Source organism: Chamaea fasciata, unplaced genomic scaffold (assembly GCF_029207755.1).
Source record: "Chamaea fasciata isolate MVZ Bird 193981 ecotype frontalis unplaced genomic scaffold, bChaFas1.0.hap1 SCAF_9, whole genome shotgun sequence".
Classification (NCBI taxonomy): domain Eukaryota; kingdom Metazoa; phylum Chordata; class Aves; order Passeriformes; family Sylviidae; genus Chamaea; species Chamaea fasciata.
The window spans coordinates 3,879,379-3,897,703 of NW_027094094.1; the positions used below are offsets into that span (position 1 = coordinate 3,879,379).

General features: G+C 45.7%; 1 protein-coding gene across 1 annotated transcript; it reads right to left on the bottom strand.

Moving 5' to 3' along the window:
- Window positions 1-1,501: 1,501 nt before the first annotated feature.
- GPR26 (G protein-coupled receptor 26) lies at window positions 1,502-12,094 on the bottom strand. The gene is made up of 3 exons (XM_066190553.1): window positions 11,427-12,094; window positions 6,791-6,904; window positions 1,502-1,733 (listed from the first exon to the last, which is right to left on the bottom strand). Exons 1-3 carry the CDS (start codon window positions 12,092-12,094, stop codon window positions 1,502-1,504), a joined length of 1,014 nt encoding a protein of 337 aa, XP_066046650.1.
- Window positions 12,095-18,325: the final 6,231 nt, after the last annotated feature.

Below are 18,325 nucleotides of genomic sequence, written 5' to 3' on the forward strand. Positions count from 1 at the left end.
GATTTTATTGTAATTATGGTATTTTTAATAACTGAAATTTAGAATTAAGGTGAAAATTTTTGTTTACATGATATCTGATAATCTTCAGATGATAACTGAGGTGTTACCTCACATTCACTGACTTTGGGGTGAAGCCCCTCACTGAGTCTCTAGCCTGGGCTGTAATTCAGAGGCCAGAAAATTCAACAGTAGACATTTTTTGCAACATACCAAGCCCTTTTCTTGCATGAGAGAAGGTGGCAACTAAAAAGCAATCCCCCGTTTTTTACAACTTGAGGCCTTGTTCCCTCGGAGTGGCATTGACAGTTTGAATATGAGCAGGGATAAATGGCAGGACAGCCAGTTGTGTCAGCTGTTATTGAAGCTGCCATTGCATTCACGAAGCCTAATTAACCAAGCCTATTTTAAAATCCGGGCAGCCATGTGAGTGCATGGTAAATGTTAATAATGTTCCTGTGCAGAACTGCAGTCCAGAGCTATAAAGATTTGTACTGACACCTCCAGAGATTTGCACATTCAGATGTGGATTCAGATTATTGGCTCCACTTTCATGGTGGAGAGGGAGGCCTATTATTTGTGCTCCACTTGCTTTGGAAATTCTACTTGAAACTCAGATTTAGGCTCATCTTTCTTTTAAGTAGGGAAAAAAACCCATGATTAATAACTCCTCAGAAAAAGAGATTTGTTATTTTTCCTCCTGGGCACAGGGCCCAGATCTGCAGCTTTGGGTAAAATCCAGCTACTCAGAGCTCAGATATATGGGAGGCAGGCAGGAGGCATCCTGACCTTTCCACCCTGTCTACCATTTGTATTTTCCTGAAATTTAATGGGGAGAATATTAGTGGGATTCTATGTTAATAACTTTTAAAATTTAGAGAAGACATGGCTGAATGCAGTACACTCCAAAAGTGGTTTTTCTCTTCCTTCAATTCTATGGGATTCTCCGTAAAATATATATCAGGAGAGACTGGACTGCGATGGGTGCTGGATGAATATTTAGATTTTTTTTTAAGCTTTTTCCATTAGGATGTTTTCTACACACTTCTCAAGCCACTAGGGTGGGGTGGTTTTTGTAAAGCCACACTGGCAGCTACATCAGAGGGAGCTTCACCTGCAGCCAGTGACAAACACAGCACAAATATCCCTGTGCAGCTTTTTAGAATAATCTCACATCAGCAGCGGTTTGCTCCCGTTACTTCCATGAATTCCTCTGCTGAGGACTTAGTTTTTTATCTCTAGATAAAGCAGCTGCTGATGGAAATCAATGGGAGATTTGTACTTGTGGAGCCTGCAGGACCACGGATCAATAATGCTCTTCCAGCCAGAGGGAGGAGGTCCAGAGCAGCCTGCATGGCACGTGGGCTGCTGGAGGGATACTGGGCTTCACCCTGCCCCACAGCTGCCTCCCAAAACCTGCACAGCTGAGGAGAGCTGCTGGGGATGGGCCAGTTGCTGCTGTTTCACAAATAGAAAGCACTTTGCAGGTCCCATACCAGGCTCCTCACTCGTTGAGCTGCGGAAGGTTCCGGCCGTGCGCCTCGCCCGCCAGCGCCGAGGAGTTGATGGAGCTCCTCTTGAGGACCTTGTTTATGATGTCCTTCCACGTCTTCTTGTACTGGTGCCGCAGCAAAGAGTACACAAAAGGGTCTGAGACAGCTTTGCTGTAAGCTAAGCACTTGGAAATGATCCCCCAGTGGGCGTTGATGTGGACCACGGAGGATAATTCGACAAGTCTGGGGAGAGAGGGAGGGTGAAAGGGTGAACATTAAAAATTACATTAACCCGCCCCCAAAACCCTCAAATTACTGCTGGGCAATTGAAACAAAGCTAAAGAAAAGAAAGCCCTGCTCGTGAAAATGTGTGTGTTGTCCTCCTCTGATAAATTTTATAGACTGCAAATGTAAACTTGAGGCCTGTTTGCCAAAGTGCCATTGCTTGGTCCTGTGGGACTCAAATTCCTCTTCTATGAGCAACCTGAAAACCCGACATCAGTCTGAACTCGTGGTTCTAGGTCCCCTCTAGAGCATCTGAATCACCTCACCAGGGCTACCCAGCTCTCTTGGCCAGTCCAGCTCCTAGAGAAAGTTTGCTGCCTTTTTGCCCGAGTTTGCCCGAGTTGTGAAGGCACACAAGGAAAATTCATCACTCAGAAATGGCCTATCATACCTGGAATTAAAAAACAGTTCAAAGGGCAAGGATTCACTTTTGCAACGAATTTAGCAAGACAAAAGTTTTAAATCTTAGGGGAGGGGGAGAGGGAAGAGCTTCATATACTCCTTCATATGCTCCTCATAGCTACACTAGCCCAGATAGTTCACTGTGTACTGAGGGAGCATTTTTCACAGGGAAATATTGATAACTCCCCATGTCTTTGAGCAGCATCAAAGGGCAGCTCTGTTCAATATGCCTCTATAGCTGTTAGAAACTATTGATTTTTATAGAGGTCAAACAGCCACATGTACTGTTACAGAGCCCCACATGGCAGATCAGAGCTTTGCTGGACCTGTCTGCAGCAGCAGATGTTCTTAAATCTGCCTGGGAAATCTGCTTCAGTTGCTCACATTTCTCCAGACAAAGCACCACTTCCTAGGAGCATTCTGAAGGGTGGCTCCTGCAGCAGCAATGACAATAATGTTGGTACTTCAAGCAATTTAGAGATGAGGATTTTTTTTTTTTCCTCCGTCATTTTATTCCCATTCCGTAGCTTTTCACTACAACGTATTATTTAAAATAATGCTGGCAGGTGTCACAGTCCAGTTAGTGTGAGGGACACTTCAGGTGACCAGGGAATGTCACATGAAAATACTTGGGAATTTTTTGTGCCAGACCACTGGTACTGCTTGGAGGTCCCAAAGAACCCTCATCTGTCCCATTTCTCTCCCATCACAACTCAAAACATACTCTTTCAACCTCTGCTTGTAATTCATGGTTGTTATTTTTCCTACAAAGATCAGAACTGAGACATCATTTTCATCTGCTGGAGTTTCCAGGTGGTCTCATCTGGTGTGTTCTCTATAATAAAATGCAACTTATGGCATCCACGTTAATGTGTTCTAAAACGAGAATTGACAATTTGGAAATTAATCATCTACTGAGTCATATTTGCTTTGTAATCTACCATGAACCATCCTTGTTGTTCTCCACTTCATTTATTTGATGCATACTTCACATTTTGGATTTCATCGTGTTGAATTTCCTTTGGATGATTTATTTCTGCTGAGTGCTTTACAGATGTGAATTCGATTATGTGTAATTAAATTCAGTGGATGCCTTGAAAAACCAAAATATGACAAATTTATGTCTGAGGCTCTGTCAGTCAGTTCTATGAGACATTAACAATCTCCATTTAAAGCACATCAAACAGACACTTCAGGGTTGCAAGCTTAGACTTGCTAATTTTACCTTCATTGACTGATCAAATGGAAAGCCCACACTTTTATTAACAAAATCTTAAATATTTTCCTCGCGTTCTGCAAGCTTCCTTGGCATTTACACATTTTTCAATTCTCATGTATTATTTTTTACAGTAAATTACATTTGCTGTTATCAAGCAGCAAACACAGACATGTAGCCAAACCCTGAGCTATGCATTTCCATTTCATGTACAAACAATTAAATGCCAGCCTTTCAAGGCATATCACAGACTTTATTGCCTTTGAAAGGTTTTGTTTCTCATTTGTGAGGGAAATTATATGCACAGCTTCCATTTTCATGAAATGTTTCAGCCTAAAAGAAGACATTTTCAGTGAAGGAACATTAATATTTCAGTGCTACCTGTAAATTAAATTTTACAGTATCAACTACATAATTCCCTGGCTTGCTTTCATAAGCCTCTCTTCTGCTGTCTGATCTTCAAACCCTTTTTTATTTCAAAGCTGTAAGCTCTTTTTTCTGTGAAATTTTGTTCATATTTTAGAAACTTACAACTCTGTAGAGTGTGCCATTTCACACGGCTGTCCAATTATTTTTTTTCCCCTTCAGTAAACAAAGGAGAATGCCATGTTGAAGAGTGTGACCTTGATCTCTACACACATAAGGCACACTGGAAATCCTTTATTTACCTGTGCAGTTAATCACTACACTAAAACATTTTACAGAATGTGTGCCCACCCAACTGGGACGCTGAAGAACCCAAATTACAGAGGAATTCTGAGCTTCTTGTGTGACCAAGCAGGATCTGCATATGCAAAGGGAAAACAACAGCTTAAAACCAGGGTTTGCTTACCCCCTATCCCCCAGAGATGATACAACAGAATTTTAATCATCTTTTGCCTCTTGCACCATCCTCTTCTGTAACCTGAGGGCTTGGGACTATGAACTTCTGCCTGCTATTACTTCAGGATTTTTAATTTAAGGCCAATTTCCTCACACATTGACAGCACTTATTAACTTACATGAGCAAAGTTCTGTATATCATTATGAAACGCCTGGAGTTGGAAATGGATATTAGAAACTTGTATGACTTACCTTCATTTTTCTTATGAAAAAGCAGCTTGGAGAAAAGAGGTTTGGAACGAGTATATTTAATTGCACAATGATGAATTTAGCAAAGGAAGAGATGTGTGCCGGTAGATTATTTTACAAAACAAGAGATAAGATATGCCTGGAAATATATAATATGGGGGATTACACCTGTCATGCTGGTAAACTGGATCAAAGACAATCAGATTCTGATACACTACTCAAGGTCATCCACCGAACTAATTAGAAGGGTGTTTTCTTGATAAATGAAGTGCCTAATCTGATTTTTACCTCAGTGTGATCTGGAAAACTCTGGTTTACCCAGAGAAGCATTTATCTGTCTGGGGTCATGAGCACAACTCCTTCACCCGTTCACGGAATATTTTTAGAGTGGAAACAGGAAGATGTTATAGTAAAACCTTGTGATTTGCTGCTGTCAGCCCCCAGTTCAGGGAGTACTTCAAAGCCTGTTTAATTGAAATACATTGCTGATTAGGAGAGGCTGAGCAAGGCACTCCCTCTCCTGACTTCTGTCCACAGCTTGAACTCTGATTGATCGTGTCTCTCTTGAGAATGCAAAGCACTGGATGTAGTCCAGAAATTACTCCTTGCTCACACAATTAAAATCAAATTCTCCCGATCCCCTCAGTGTCCACAGGCTCAGCCCTGTGTGTGAGGCCCGGGGAAGGCAGGGATGAGTGTCCTGGAACACCCAGCCCTGCCAGTGTCCAGCAAGGTCTGTCAGGGAGCTCAAGAGGGAATTCCCCTTAGCCTGCCCTGCTGTGATCCTTTTACACAGGTCAGAATTTAAAAGGCCAGGAATGTGGAAGACTTCACCCCTCCTGACATGTCTGACCAGCTCTCACCCTACCCCAAAACATCCTCATGCATCCAGGGCCCTGCATTCTTCCTCTCCCCACCATCACCCACCGTGGAGAAGCTGTTCCTCAGCAGGGGAACATTAAAGTGATCCTTGTGCAGACTGAAGGGAGGAGGCTCAGGGTTTTTCTACCCCCTCTTCTGCATCTTAAGGCTACTAGGACACAAACTGGGATGCCACGGAATGAGGAGGAGGTGGGGAGGTGGTGCCTGAGTGCTGAGATGCCTTTGGAGGAGCACAAAAATACTCCTGACAGCTCTGGTTAGAGCACTTGGTGTCACTCGGGATGAGCCGCCAGCTATTCTGTGACTGGGAGGGTTTTCATTAAGTTCAGGAATCCAACATGAAATGAAAATCAGCCATTTGCAAAAAACCAAATATTTTGATATCTTCAGCTTGAGAATTAAGGCTGAATGTCCTTAATTACAAGTCCTTTCATACCATTTAAGTGCCTGGCTTGCAGTGGTGTCTTGTGGCCACTAAGTGAAAGTGAAGGTAATTCTGGTAAATTACTTCGATTTTCTAATTCTGGAAATTCAGGTTATTACACTGAACTGGAAAAGCTCAGGCTTGGCCAAATGTTTGGTTATATTGACTGTTAATCCAGATTTTTCAATGATTTTTTCCAGGTGGATCTGAGTTTGACTGAGGTCAGCCCCACTAATTTCTAATTAACAGTATTGGAATAGGAAATCCCTGAATTTTTTTTACTTTCTCTGTTGTGCATAGCAGCATCTCAGTTTTTCCAAAATCCTATAACAAGGAATGCAAGCTGTAAATTTCCTTTAACAACTAGATAATTTTTTCTAGACGTACTCACTTTCTTTTTATTTCATAGGAGTAATTTAGTGTTTCCCACTGGAGCCATTTCCAAAGATAAGCTGGTGGATAGACATCTACCATAAATCACGAGAAGATTTTTCAGCTATGAGCCAGCACAGCTTTGATATTCGGTATTTATGACTAATAAACCCTACCCATTCAGACAAAACTCTTGTTTAAGTCTGTGGACCGTGTTCTCAGCCCAACTGAATCTTGTTGACCAAATTTTTACAGTCTGAGATATTCAGGACAGTGTTTTCCTGGAGAACAATCCCTGGACTGGGAAGTCAATCAGAGCAGTAGATGATCAAAAAAAAAAAACCAAGTTGCAAAACGTTATGGGTTGACTTCCTAAATCCCTCCCATGCAAGCAGCACGTTGAGTGGGCTGAGTGAGCAGAGTCTGACCCTCAGACTGCACCAGGGCTGAGGGGAGGAGCATTGTGACATTTTACACCATTTGTTAGGATGCATTTACATCACAGCTCAGTAAAGGAAACCTCTGTCACAGGAGCGGAAACGGCGCATCAAACTTTCACAGGAGACTGGAATCCTGTTGTGGCTCAGAGCACCCTACTCCCCCAGGAGTTAGGAGTCCACCTTTCCCGGGATGCAGGCTCACACTCACCTTGTGATTACATAAGGTGCAAAGCAAAGTATGAAAGTACCAATGAAGGTGCTTATTTTCTTCGTTGCCCGCTGCCTCCGCCTCCTTTGCTCCTCGAGACAACGCTCCCGCACACTGTGTGACAATTCAACACAAACAAGGACATCAGTCAGAACACCAGGCAACAATCTGCAGTGGCTTCACCGTGGAATGATGGAGAACAATCTCTTTTAATCGCACAAACCAGTAACAAATGCATTTTAATGGGACAATACCAAATATTGATGCTCATCGTGCCCTCCACAAAGTTACAGATAGGTGGTCGTATATTTCTGTGCACACATCCCCATTTTATCAACTGATCTATAGAAAAATTGGTGGAATTCATCCTTGAATTCAGTTTGCAGCTCCTTTTCGAACTACTGTAAGCTGTATTTGCAGGCAAGATGATACTCAGAGATTTGGAAAATATCCAGAGTGGGATAGGGCAGCATGCTTCCTCCCTAGAAACAGCAATTCCAACACCACTGCCTTGGAGAGGAGAAACTTCCCAGCAAGAAAACCAATGAAACAATAAAATCATAATGGGATGAAGAACACTCTGAACCTTCAGGCCAACATGGGAGCCGTCACTGTATCCCACAGCTGTGAGCTGTGTGGCCACAAACATCCCATCAGATCTGCAGGGCTGCTGTGCTGAATGCTCCACAAAGCTGGAATTGTTCCAAAAATCCTGGGATATCCTCATTCCTCACCTCAAACCAGCCCTGTTTCTAACTAAACAAGTGCAAATTAGTCACACCTTGGGGTTTTTTCCTACCTATGGTATTTTAGGACAGGAGCTTTTCCTTTGAGTTTTCTGTTGGTGGTCTCGGCAACCAGAGAGCTCTGAATCCCCTCGGTGTGCCAGCAAGGAGCACAGGACTGAGCAAAAAATCCCTGAAATCAGCACATTTGTTGGTGAAAACAGTGATTAATGTGAAAGCTCATCCTCTTCCTCTGTCTGTATGAGTGACTCCTGTGCTCCCTATGATTTCTGAGGGAAGTGGGTGAGTTCCTGTCCACTCCAGGCAGGTGGATTGGGCAGCACTGGTATCTCCCACAGTGCCAGGACTGCCTGGACCTCAATAAACCCCTTTGGAAAGGGCGCAGCAAAGCCAGACTGCCATCCTGAACCCCTCTCCATGCACACGGCGGAGCTGCCGCGTGCTGACTCCTTGCACAGATCTCACAGGCACTTCTCAGGCAAACTGAACGGGCTGGCCCATGTCCTGTACTTCTATTTTTATTTCTTTAAAACCCAACTGTTTGGCATTGGCCTTTCCATTTGTGTTGTAAATTTTTAATTGATGACTCAGGCTCCACACTCTCACTGCTCTGAGGCTCATGGCCGTACCCTTACATTATTTACTTCATCTGTAAATGTTTTATCAACATCCAAGCACTTCTTATGTCCTGAGGATCACAGTGTGCTTCAGTGATCTCTGTGGCAATGAGTTCCTTTGGCTGTGTCAAAGCAAAAGTGTTTTTTTTCTAAATTTGGTCTTCCATGGCCAGGCCCCAGAGCAGCTATCAGGATGTGATGAAATAAATACTGGAGGAAAAGTTTGTTCTTCTAACAAATTGTCTTTCTCTTAAAGAATATGACACATTTAAAGGTGTTACATGTTCTATATGTGAGTTATTTGCAGCTAGAAATGACAGCTGAGAAGGGGAAAAAACAATTCACCTTTTCAAGGGAACGTATGTACTTTCAATTCTGCAAGAGCTGGGGAACTTGGGGTATTTTAATGTGCAGAAAAATGATCTGAGAATTACATAAGCTTTGTTTAAGACTTGTGTTCTTAAATTCATAATACCCCAAGCCCATGGCAATACAGGAAAGTGAATCTCCAAAACAGGTTCAATCCAGGTGCTGTTAGGAAGGAGAAAGTGCTGGATTTTTTGTCTCTGTTTCCCCAGTTACATCTTTTCCTTTCTGGCCCATGCAAAGCTGTCTCTCACTCCTGGAGCTCACCCACGACTGTCCTGGTAGACTCAAACCCATTTCTTTTGTTCAGACTTTCCAGATGTATCCAATAAAAACCACATCAGAGAAGAAGGCATTTTATCTCACTCCTTCATGCAGACAGTGTACACAGAGGAATATTTTGTTTTTGCACACACCTTCATGCGCTAAGATAAGACACATGTGAGTTCTAGCAGTGACATCAGTAATAGAAAGGGATTATTGACTAAGCTTTCATTTAAAGGTTTTAATATCCTGGGAAGGCAGAGCTATATCCCTTTGAAGGTTTGGTATTTTAAACAAAGTTTATGAGATGTTGGACCTTAAGATGTGTAGAGCTGGATCCACCAAAAAGATAGTATAGATAATTTGAATTAAGAAATACATGGGTTAAGCACTTAAGTGAAGTTTTGCCCAAATCTCCCACAATACCCAAGATATTTTGGTCTTAAGAACAAAGAAAAAGCAGGGTCCACTAGAGAAGCCACGGCTAACTTGAAATGCCACGTGCCCGAAGCATTCACACAAATTTGTAGGGTATTTGGAGGTTTCCTTTGTGCTCGTCTTGAATGATCTTCAGGAGATCACTCGTGTCTTTGTAAGTCACAGGTAATAAAGCCATCTGTCACAAGGCCTGTCACTAGACCCCCCCTGCGGGTGGATTCTGAGTCACAGGAAGCAGAAAATTGTCTGTACGCATTTCCCAGCGTGGAAACCGGACCCTGCAAAGAGCCAGAGGAGTCAGAGCGGTTCAAAGCGGGATTGCAAACTTTGTTCTCTCCTTTGGACTCTCCCAGCAGCCACGGCTGTGCTGCCAGGCACTACAGTGCACCCTGAAATTGCCTGTTACATAATGCAAACGATGCCTTTGCTCTGTCAGACGTTTCTGAGCATCGCTGACTCCCCCAGCAGAGCTGCAGCCCCTGTGCAGCTCTCACAGGAGGGAAGGTGACCTGAGATCTGCCCCTTTCAGCAGCAGGAACTGGGTAAAGCAGCCCCTCCAGGGGTCAAATCAGCCACCAGTTCTCTTGGGTAGAAAAGAAACTAAAACTCTCCTTTCTTAGAGAGAGGCATCAGAATAACCTGATGCCAGAGGTAAAAGTGGTGCGGGGTGCTCACAGCAAAGTGCCTGCACAGCTCTGTCTCCACCGATGAAAGGAAGCATCATTCCCACAGCCCCACTGAATCCAACACCCTCAAATCAACCTCAACCAGGAAAAAATGCAGAGGAGGAGAAGCAACGCTGGGATTTTTGCCCTTTTACTAAACTTTGCTGTGCACTCCAGGCATACTTTTAGCATTAGGCAAAACGAATGGAGTTTCAAAGAGCACTGGTGGGTTTATGGCACTTTCCTGGGAGTAACCACCACATCTCCTCATGCTGCAGGAACTAAGGCAGTGGAGGCACAGTTCATCAACCAGACAGCCCGTAGGGCAGGAGGGTGTTTTTTCCTCACTGTGACTTGGTGAACAAAGGAAGATTTATACCTGTATTTCTCAAGAGCAGCAACAAGACTTGCCCAAAGTTCTGCTCTGCATTCTTGGTCGAGAGACAGCTCTAATATCTTAACAGGAGAGTTCTGAGCAAACGTTTCTGTTCCTCTGAAATGACTTATTTGTCTTAGCCTCAGGCATCCCCAAAGCATGACCTGTGTTTGAGGACAGCCACATGTGCTGTGAGCCCTGCAGCTCTGCTCCTGTCTGCCTGCAAATGGAGAGGCTGGTGGAGCAAAGGGGAGCAGGGGTGGTCAGACGGGATGTGTGGCGTGGGACTGCCCTCTCTGTCTGCTCTCTGCTCTCCTCTCTTCCAGGCAGATTTCTTCCCTGTATCACACACCAAGCCTGCATCCCATCCAGATCTATACATCGATTATTCATGCAAGATTTAAGGCTTGTGCATAATCCCTGGCGTGACTTCTGCACACATTCCTCTCCCTGTTTGGTTCTTGCCCTCCAGCCCACAATCCTGCCAGTCCCTGGGGACTTTTCTCCTCTCCTCTTGAGGCACAAGGGATTTGCCTAACTTTGAAATGAGCTTTATACATCTCTTGTTTGTCACATTAACATTGCTACTGAATTCTCTCTCACTTAGGGTTTAAGTACAGGCATTCGAGCACATGAATTTTGCAGATGTAATTCCCTTAAGGATTCTGCCTTCAGGAATGATAAAGTTACAGAGAGAGCAGCAATGGGGAAAGTGCTGGGAAAAGGAGCAGCAGGCAGCGCTCAGCTCCCCTTCCAAACTCCAAGTGACATGTGCAGCCTCCTCCCTCCCAGGGATCCAGCAACGAGCTTTGGGCTGACAGTGCCCAAAATATGCAAAGCGATCGGCCACTAAATGCACCTTCAGAGACGAAGGGCAGTGACCTGATCGCTGTCTCAAAGGAAGTGCATGCTTAGCCAAAATTGCCTGCTCTTTTGCTCTCCCTCCCAAAACAAGTCCTTAAGCCCAACAAAAAAATTAGTTCAGCAATCAGAGAATTAAACACAAGAGAAAAGAAACACGCAGAATAGAAGCTGAGAGGCTGCTTGTTTTCTCCCCCTCCCTTTCCCCTGCTGTGAGACAGATCAGTCTCTATTTACCACAACACGGAGCCCCCTCCTCACTCCTACTGCCGCGAGCAGTGGCTGAGCTCAGGGGAAGCTTACCTGGGGTGGATGTCCACAAGCAGCACCAGGGTCTGCATGGTGATCACGTCGATCCGCTTGCAGTGGAACCGTGCCACCTTCAGCACTTTGAGATACGTGAAGCACAGGACCACGAGAGACAGGAGGAAGCTGAGGGCGTGAAAGACCCCAGTGAAAATCACAAACTGTGTCCTATCCTCCGGTCTCTTGCTGTAGAGCGTGCAGGAGGCGTAGAGGTGATGGAAACCCACCCAGGAGAGAGAAGCTGCCACTATGGGGAAAGACGCCGAGTGCAACCACGTGTAGCTGAGGATGAGAGCGGCGTCTCGGAACCTCATTTTGGAGTGGTAACTCAGAGGGAAGACCACGGCAATCCACCTGTCAATGCTCAAAGCTGCCATGCTCAGCATGGAGTTGGTGGTGAGGAAAGTCTCCAGGAAGCCCACGGCGTGGCAGACCTGATCTCCCGCCGGCTGACTTTTGTAAATGATCCCGGCCAAGGTCAGGGGCATGCTGGAGACGGCCATCAACAGGTTGCAGAAGGTGAGGTTGAGGATGAACAATCCCGGGACCTGCTTGCGGATGTCGGCGCTGTACAGGAAGCACATCAGCACCAGCACGTTGGCTAGCAGGGCCACGAGCATCAGCACCACCACCACGAAAGCCAGCAGCAGCTCCCAGATGCTCATGGTGCATGGTCAGGTCACAGCAGGGACATCTCGGAAACTGCTCCCCGCCGGCACCGGGGGACCACGGTGCGAGGTGCCCCCGCCTCGCCCTCCTCCCCGGCCCGCCCGCTCCCCTGCATGCCCTCCCTGTTCTTAGAGGAGCTACAGATTTCTCCTCCAACCTCCCCCTCCTCGCTGCTCCTTTCCACGTCAACGCTCCTTCCCGAGACGTGCACGAAAAGCACTGGGAATGCCCATCAAACTGCAAAGGAGGGCTTAAAAAAATATCAGCAGGACTGAACCACTGTGTGCCGTCGGTCCGTTCTGAGGAGGGCACGTTGTTCTGAGGAGCTGCTCTCCTGAGATCCCTAATTGTCAGCCCCAAGCTTGCAAGCAATCCACCGAGTGAATTGTGCTCTCTTTCTCCCCTTGCTTTTCTGCCTCTCTCTCCCCCTCTCTCTGTCTTTCTCTCCCCTCCCCTCTCCTCCAACCCTCACTCCCTTCCAGGCTGAATGTAACCTGCTTTTTATGATCACAGATAAAAACCCCATTAATGGATTAAAGCATGCACACTGCTGGTGATTCGCAAACGTGATTATGTCATCCCTGCTCCACAACCCCTCCCCTTCTCCCTGCGACCGTGACTAGACTTTCCTCAAGAGAAATCCCATGCCTTCATTTAATTGATTTAGCCATTAATTTGCGAACAAGCCTTGTAGCAGAATTCCTGCGCTCCAGCGTGTTCCCTACATTTCGGTGCATCCCTCGCAGTGCCGCTGCTTGCTCTCAGCCAGGGCAGCGGCTTTGTTTTCTCATCATTAGCTGTGCTTAAAGAGATGAGGGGGAAATGGATAGATTCTGCTACTTCTCTGGAGCTCTCATTAGGCTACGGGAATGGTTTTACTGCTCGGGTTCAGCTCTTTGCAGTTCGTCGTCTCTGAACACCACGCGGAGGAGGAAACTGATTGCTTCCCCTCCTGCTTTAAAAGCAGCGGAATCAAAGCCCAGATGCCAGAGCCACACGCACAAGGTCGCGGAGCAGGTGAGGGGCAGAGGCAGCATCGTGCTGCAGGTACCTTTATCCACTCAGCCTTTCTCGTCTCCAAGAGTTTCTCCTTCCTCCTAATCAAAGCCTCCCTCCCGGTGAGGGTGAGCACCCCGTGAGATCAAAACTAAAAAGCAGCTTGGCAAAGGAAACGGGAATGAGTCTGACTTGCACATAATTAGGCGTCAAAATTAAGTTTGTTTTAAAGGACGGAGCTGTTTTCTCATCGCTTTTCCTGTCTCTTTAAATCAGTTTTAACTGTGGAGGCTGCGAGTTTGTGAGCAATCAGGACAGCTTTCCGATCAAGGCAGCCAAGCTTTAATCCCTGCACAATAAGAAGGCAAAAGATACCCTGCAGCACACAGTTCTTGGGGCTCAGTAAGTGCCTCTGCACGTGTAGGAGAGCTCGATGCTCGGGCAGTTTTCCCTCGGAGCCCTCTGGAGCTGAGCATCTCCACGAGCAGCAGCTGTTCCCTGAAGCTCAGGAGCAGAGCTGGCACCCTGCTCGCTGCCAGAGCTTGGCATGTTGGAGAAAAACCTCTTTCACTTCAGCTTTTGGTTTGTTTCGTTTTCAAAAGCCAGGCTTTAAAGGGCTGATGGAGCCATCAAAGGAGCAGCTCAGGGTGCAGAGCCCAGGTGTGTCGCTCAGCCCCGGCAGCTCCCTGTCCCCAGAACACGACTCCTCATGCTGAGGGGATGAGGAGAGAACTGCAGTGCCTGTCTCTTTTCCAAAGTCAGTGAAGTGTTGGGGTGACCATCCCTGGAAGTGTTCCAAAAACGTGTGGATGTGGCATTTGAGGACGCGGCTTAGTGGTGAACCTGGTGGTGGTGTTGGGTTGATGGCTGGGCTTGATGACCTTAGAGGGATTTTCCAACCTTGGATTCTATGAGAAAAGCCTAAAAGTGACCCCTTCTTTAAATACAAGGGGTTGTTACCCTCTTGGAAGAGGTGAACTAAGGAAATGAGGGAGAAGATGAAGGTTTTGCTGCTGCTTCACAGCACCAGAACCTCAGCAAGTCTCCTCCTTGGGTAGGAGGCAACAGCCCAGCTGAGAGGGGTGTCTAAGGGACAGCCAGGGACAGCTTAAAGCCTTAAAGCTCAGTAGGCAAAGGCAGCTGCAGGACCACAGGAAGGTGATGTGTGAGCTGGGAACCACTGTGAAGAAAAATGTGGGAAAACTTGCTAGGAAGAACAGGGGGGAAAGAATGGGAAATCCTAGTGGTACATGTTTGTGAGGCAGGAACTCTGTGACAGTGGCAAAAGGGAAACTCACCCCCACTTGGCATCAAGGTGATTCCTGACCCTTCTTCCCGCACTCAGCCTCCTCCTGGGCTCAGATGAACCCTGCAATTCCCCAGCTGCACAAGGACTGGGGAGTTCAGGCTTTTCCCCGCCTTCAGTGCACGAGGCCGTGGGTTTATCAGGGAGGTTTCCTGACACAGCATGCTGTTATCCCTTCAGTGAGCTGTGGTGCCTCCAGGATTGAAAAGCTCTGCTCCTGAGTAATTCCCTGCTGTGATGGGAGTCTGGCATCAGTGTCAAGCCTGGGTGAACAGTGGGGAAGGAAATTCATGCCCGGAGAAAAAGGATTAGGGATGACAGTGGGGAAAAGAGGATTCTCCCTAAGCGATAGATGCGAAATAATGGGAGGCAGAATGAGAGACTCCAGTGAAGCTGTGATGGAATATGGAAGGAAAATCCACAATCAAGGGGGAAACCTTTGTAGATATCAGGAGGAAGCTGAAGTTTTCTCTCAGTGAGTAATTTGACTCTTGCTGTGTATTTTGTATTCTGAAGGCCCAAGTGATTTACATAACTAATTCCCCTGTCGCTAATCCCTGCAGCACAGGGGGTTTGCTGAACACTTCTGGGTTTATTTATCATGTGTACCCGAGGGAGCACGATGGACACATGAAACGGCTTCGTTTTATACAAACCAGGAGGAAAGAATCTGCTGGGCATCTGCTGAGGGCTAACCCCAGCTGGCAGCTGAGCACTGCTCAGTCACTGCCCCTTTCCCAGGGGATGGAATCCCGGGACAGAACTGTGGGATGGGATCACAGAGTCGTTTGGGTTAGAACACACTCCAAGACCATCGAGTCCAAGGAAGACAAGGAAGTTCGTTAGGCACTCGTGTGGGTCAACTTTGGTTTCTCTTCAGCCAGTACTGTGCAAACCCTTGACAGGCTTGCTTGATGGAGACTTGATGGAGACAAGCCACAGGCCTGTCCCTTTTTGGGGTGTCAGAGGTGATCTTCACACCTCCCCTGTCACCTTCCCTGACCAAAAATTAATTTACTTCATCCCCTACTCTCCCTAGCCCCAGATAATGAGCATCACCCAGTGGATTCTTCCCTGGCTCCTTCCTCTCCAACTGGTCCTGTGTGTGGCACACTGGGATTAACTGGGAGTTCCTGGCCAGCCAGATGGTTTCTCACGGGCCATGACTCTGGGGATGTGGGGGGAGAAACCCTCCACTGCTTCACCTCACAGCCCTGGAGCTGAGTGTGCCAGGACAGCTCCACAGCTGCTCCCCAGAGCCCTCCTGGTGAATTATTCACGCTCGGGCTGTCGCCGCTCCTCTGCTTCATGGAATTAAAGAAACATCAGGCACATGGCTGGTGCTCCTGGCACTTCTGCCTGCTGGATGGGCTTTTAAGGACTCTTAGGGCAGCTGAGGAAATCAAATCGAGCCAGGAAGAGCAGAAAGCCGTGGGAAGCTTGTGAGGCAGGGAGGTTTGTGGGCGGATGTGTGTGTAGGTGGATGGCAGAGCTCTCTCCTTCTCTGAGCTCCTTTGGAGCCAGGTGAGAGTTTCCTTCCTGGGGACCAATTAGGGGACGAGCAGTAACTCATGCCCTAACTCAAGCTCAGTGACTTGGTCTCTCTGTGTCATTCTGACAAATGCAGGATGTTAAATGACATATCCCAGCACGGGCTCTGGTTCATAATTCACATTTTAGAATCACTCCCTATCAGCACCATCAGTGATGCAGATATTGAGTCACACTTCATCTTCATATGGAGCTCTGTTAGAACAGCATTCTTTTAAAGGAGACAGTGCGTGGATGTACCTGCTTTATTTGGTTTACCTCAAAGACAAAAAGGGGGGCTCGAAATAGAGCTTGGGCATTAGATTTTAATTGCACTGCCATTTCTTACCCCAGGAAATATTTATTAACAAAAAATAATTAGCTACATTTTAATGCTTTTAAAGATATAAGAGACCTCTGGTTTGGTTTTCTGATATTTTTTTTTTTTTTTTGTTCTCAATCTATTTTTTCTCCTCGCCTCTTGCTTAATGCTAATGAATAAAAGAGTAACTAATGGGAAAATTAACATCTTTGAGGGATGCTGGAAAACTCCAATTAAACAAACAAAATTCCAGCTTATTTAAATGAAATTAAATTAGTGTATCCATAATATTACAGCCTGTAGAATTATTCAGCACACACCAACATCCTTCCTGTTTCAAACTTTTCTAGAAAGAATGATTTCCAGCCTCCAGGAAGTATTGAAATATTATTATGGAATCTTAGAGTGGTTTGGGTTGGAAGGGAGCTTAAAGATCATCCAGTGCCAGCCCCTGCCATGGGCAGGAACACCTTCCACTGTCCCAAATGCTCCAAGCCCTGTCCAACCTGGCCTTGGAAACTGTCAGGAATCCAGGGGCAGCCACAGCTTCTCTGGGCACCCCCTGCCAGTTTCCCATTTCCCTTTCTCTCTGGGATGCTTTTTGCAGAAGCTGAGAGAGAATTGTCTTTGCAATCAGAGCTGCCTTGTAAATTGACGCAGCAGCCTGAGCTTTGCTTTGCCTTGGGATTCTTGCTCTTGTTCAGGGGACTTGGAAAGGGCTTGAAGTGATTTAGGGACCTGTATCCAAGTGGGAAGGTGATGGGACTGGGAGGTTTTTATTCAGGGAAAGGAATTAAGCTCGGGGTGGCTTCTCATAATGCCACCTATGATGTGCTGTCACTCTGGGATTTACTCTGTCCTGGGTAAAGCACTGGATATTTGAAATGTCGGGAAGAAGGAAGCCAGTTGCTAATTTAAAGACCCCAAATATTTTTGGCTGTCTGAAAACAGGTAAAGCAAACTAATTCCCAATTTTTTAGGAGGAAAGGCAGGACTGAATTTGCTAGATGCTACATTTTATATTGGCCATATATGTGATATAAGTGATATAAGTGACACCTGTCACATCCACACTGCTCGAGATAGAACTTGTTCTCTTTACCCTGTACTCCTTCAAAATGTCAGAGCAGAAATCACTTTTGTCACACTTGCTCTTTTTAGATGTGTGGTATTTCAATTTCCTCTTGTTTTAAACTGGGCTGGCTCCTTCTCACTCAGCAAAGATGAAAATAGAGGCTTGAACAGAAGGCTTTCAAAATGATACGTAGATGTCAGTGCCTGCTTCTATATAAAAAGTCATACACGAGCATGCACCCTTGTAAACTGCCATTTAGCAATTAGGTATTTTATTTTTCAGAGTTTCCTCTACTATTGCAATTTGATGTAGGCATTCTTATCTATCCACTTATTTGCATGACATGCCCATTATTAATCTTGTTATCTTGCAATTGCAATATATGATTTTTGCATCTTAGTTGGTTTGGGGTTTGGTTTGTTCAGGGTTTGTTGTTTTTTTTTTTAAACTCAACAGAATAGCATTTCTGCTCTTTCTAATAAGTTCTGCAGGGGAGGAGGTTATGATACATATGGGGATGATCTAACCAAATATGTCTGCTTTATTAACGAAGGATATTTGGATCTTTGCCGCAGGCTGGGCAGAAGAGTTTGGGTTCAAAAATACATTTCATTTCCATGAGCATACACATTTTTTTGCAGAGCTTGGTTTTGCTTTGCCTCCCTTACTCTCCTGGGATTTTGGACTTCAGGGCTCAGCTCCTTGTGTGTCACCTGCAAATTCTGCACAACTAATTTAAACATACTGGGAAGCTTATTAATGTTATTCTAGCTCAGGAAGGGAGACATCCAATTCATTCTCTCAGAGACTAAAAGACTCATTGCAAAGCAGTCTATTAAAGGCTTAAATTATGTCCCTGTAACAGCTCTTTCGGGGTTGTGATTCCCTTGGATCTGTGATATATTGACAAGGTTTTATAAGGCTTTTTTCACCAGCAGCTTTTCTACAAGTCCAGTAGGTTTAAGGACTTTGCAATTCTAATTTTAATTATTGATTTA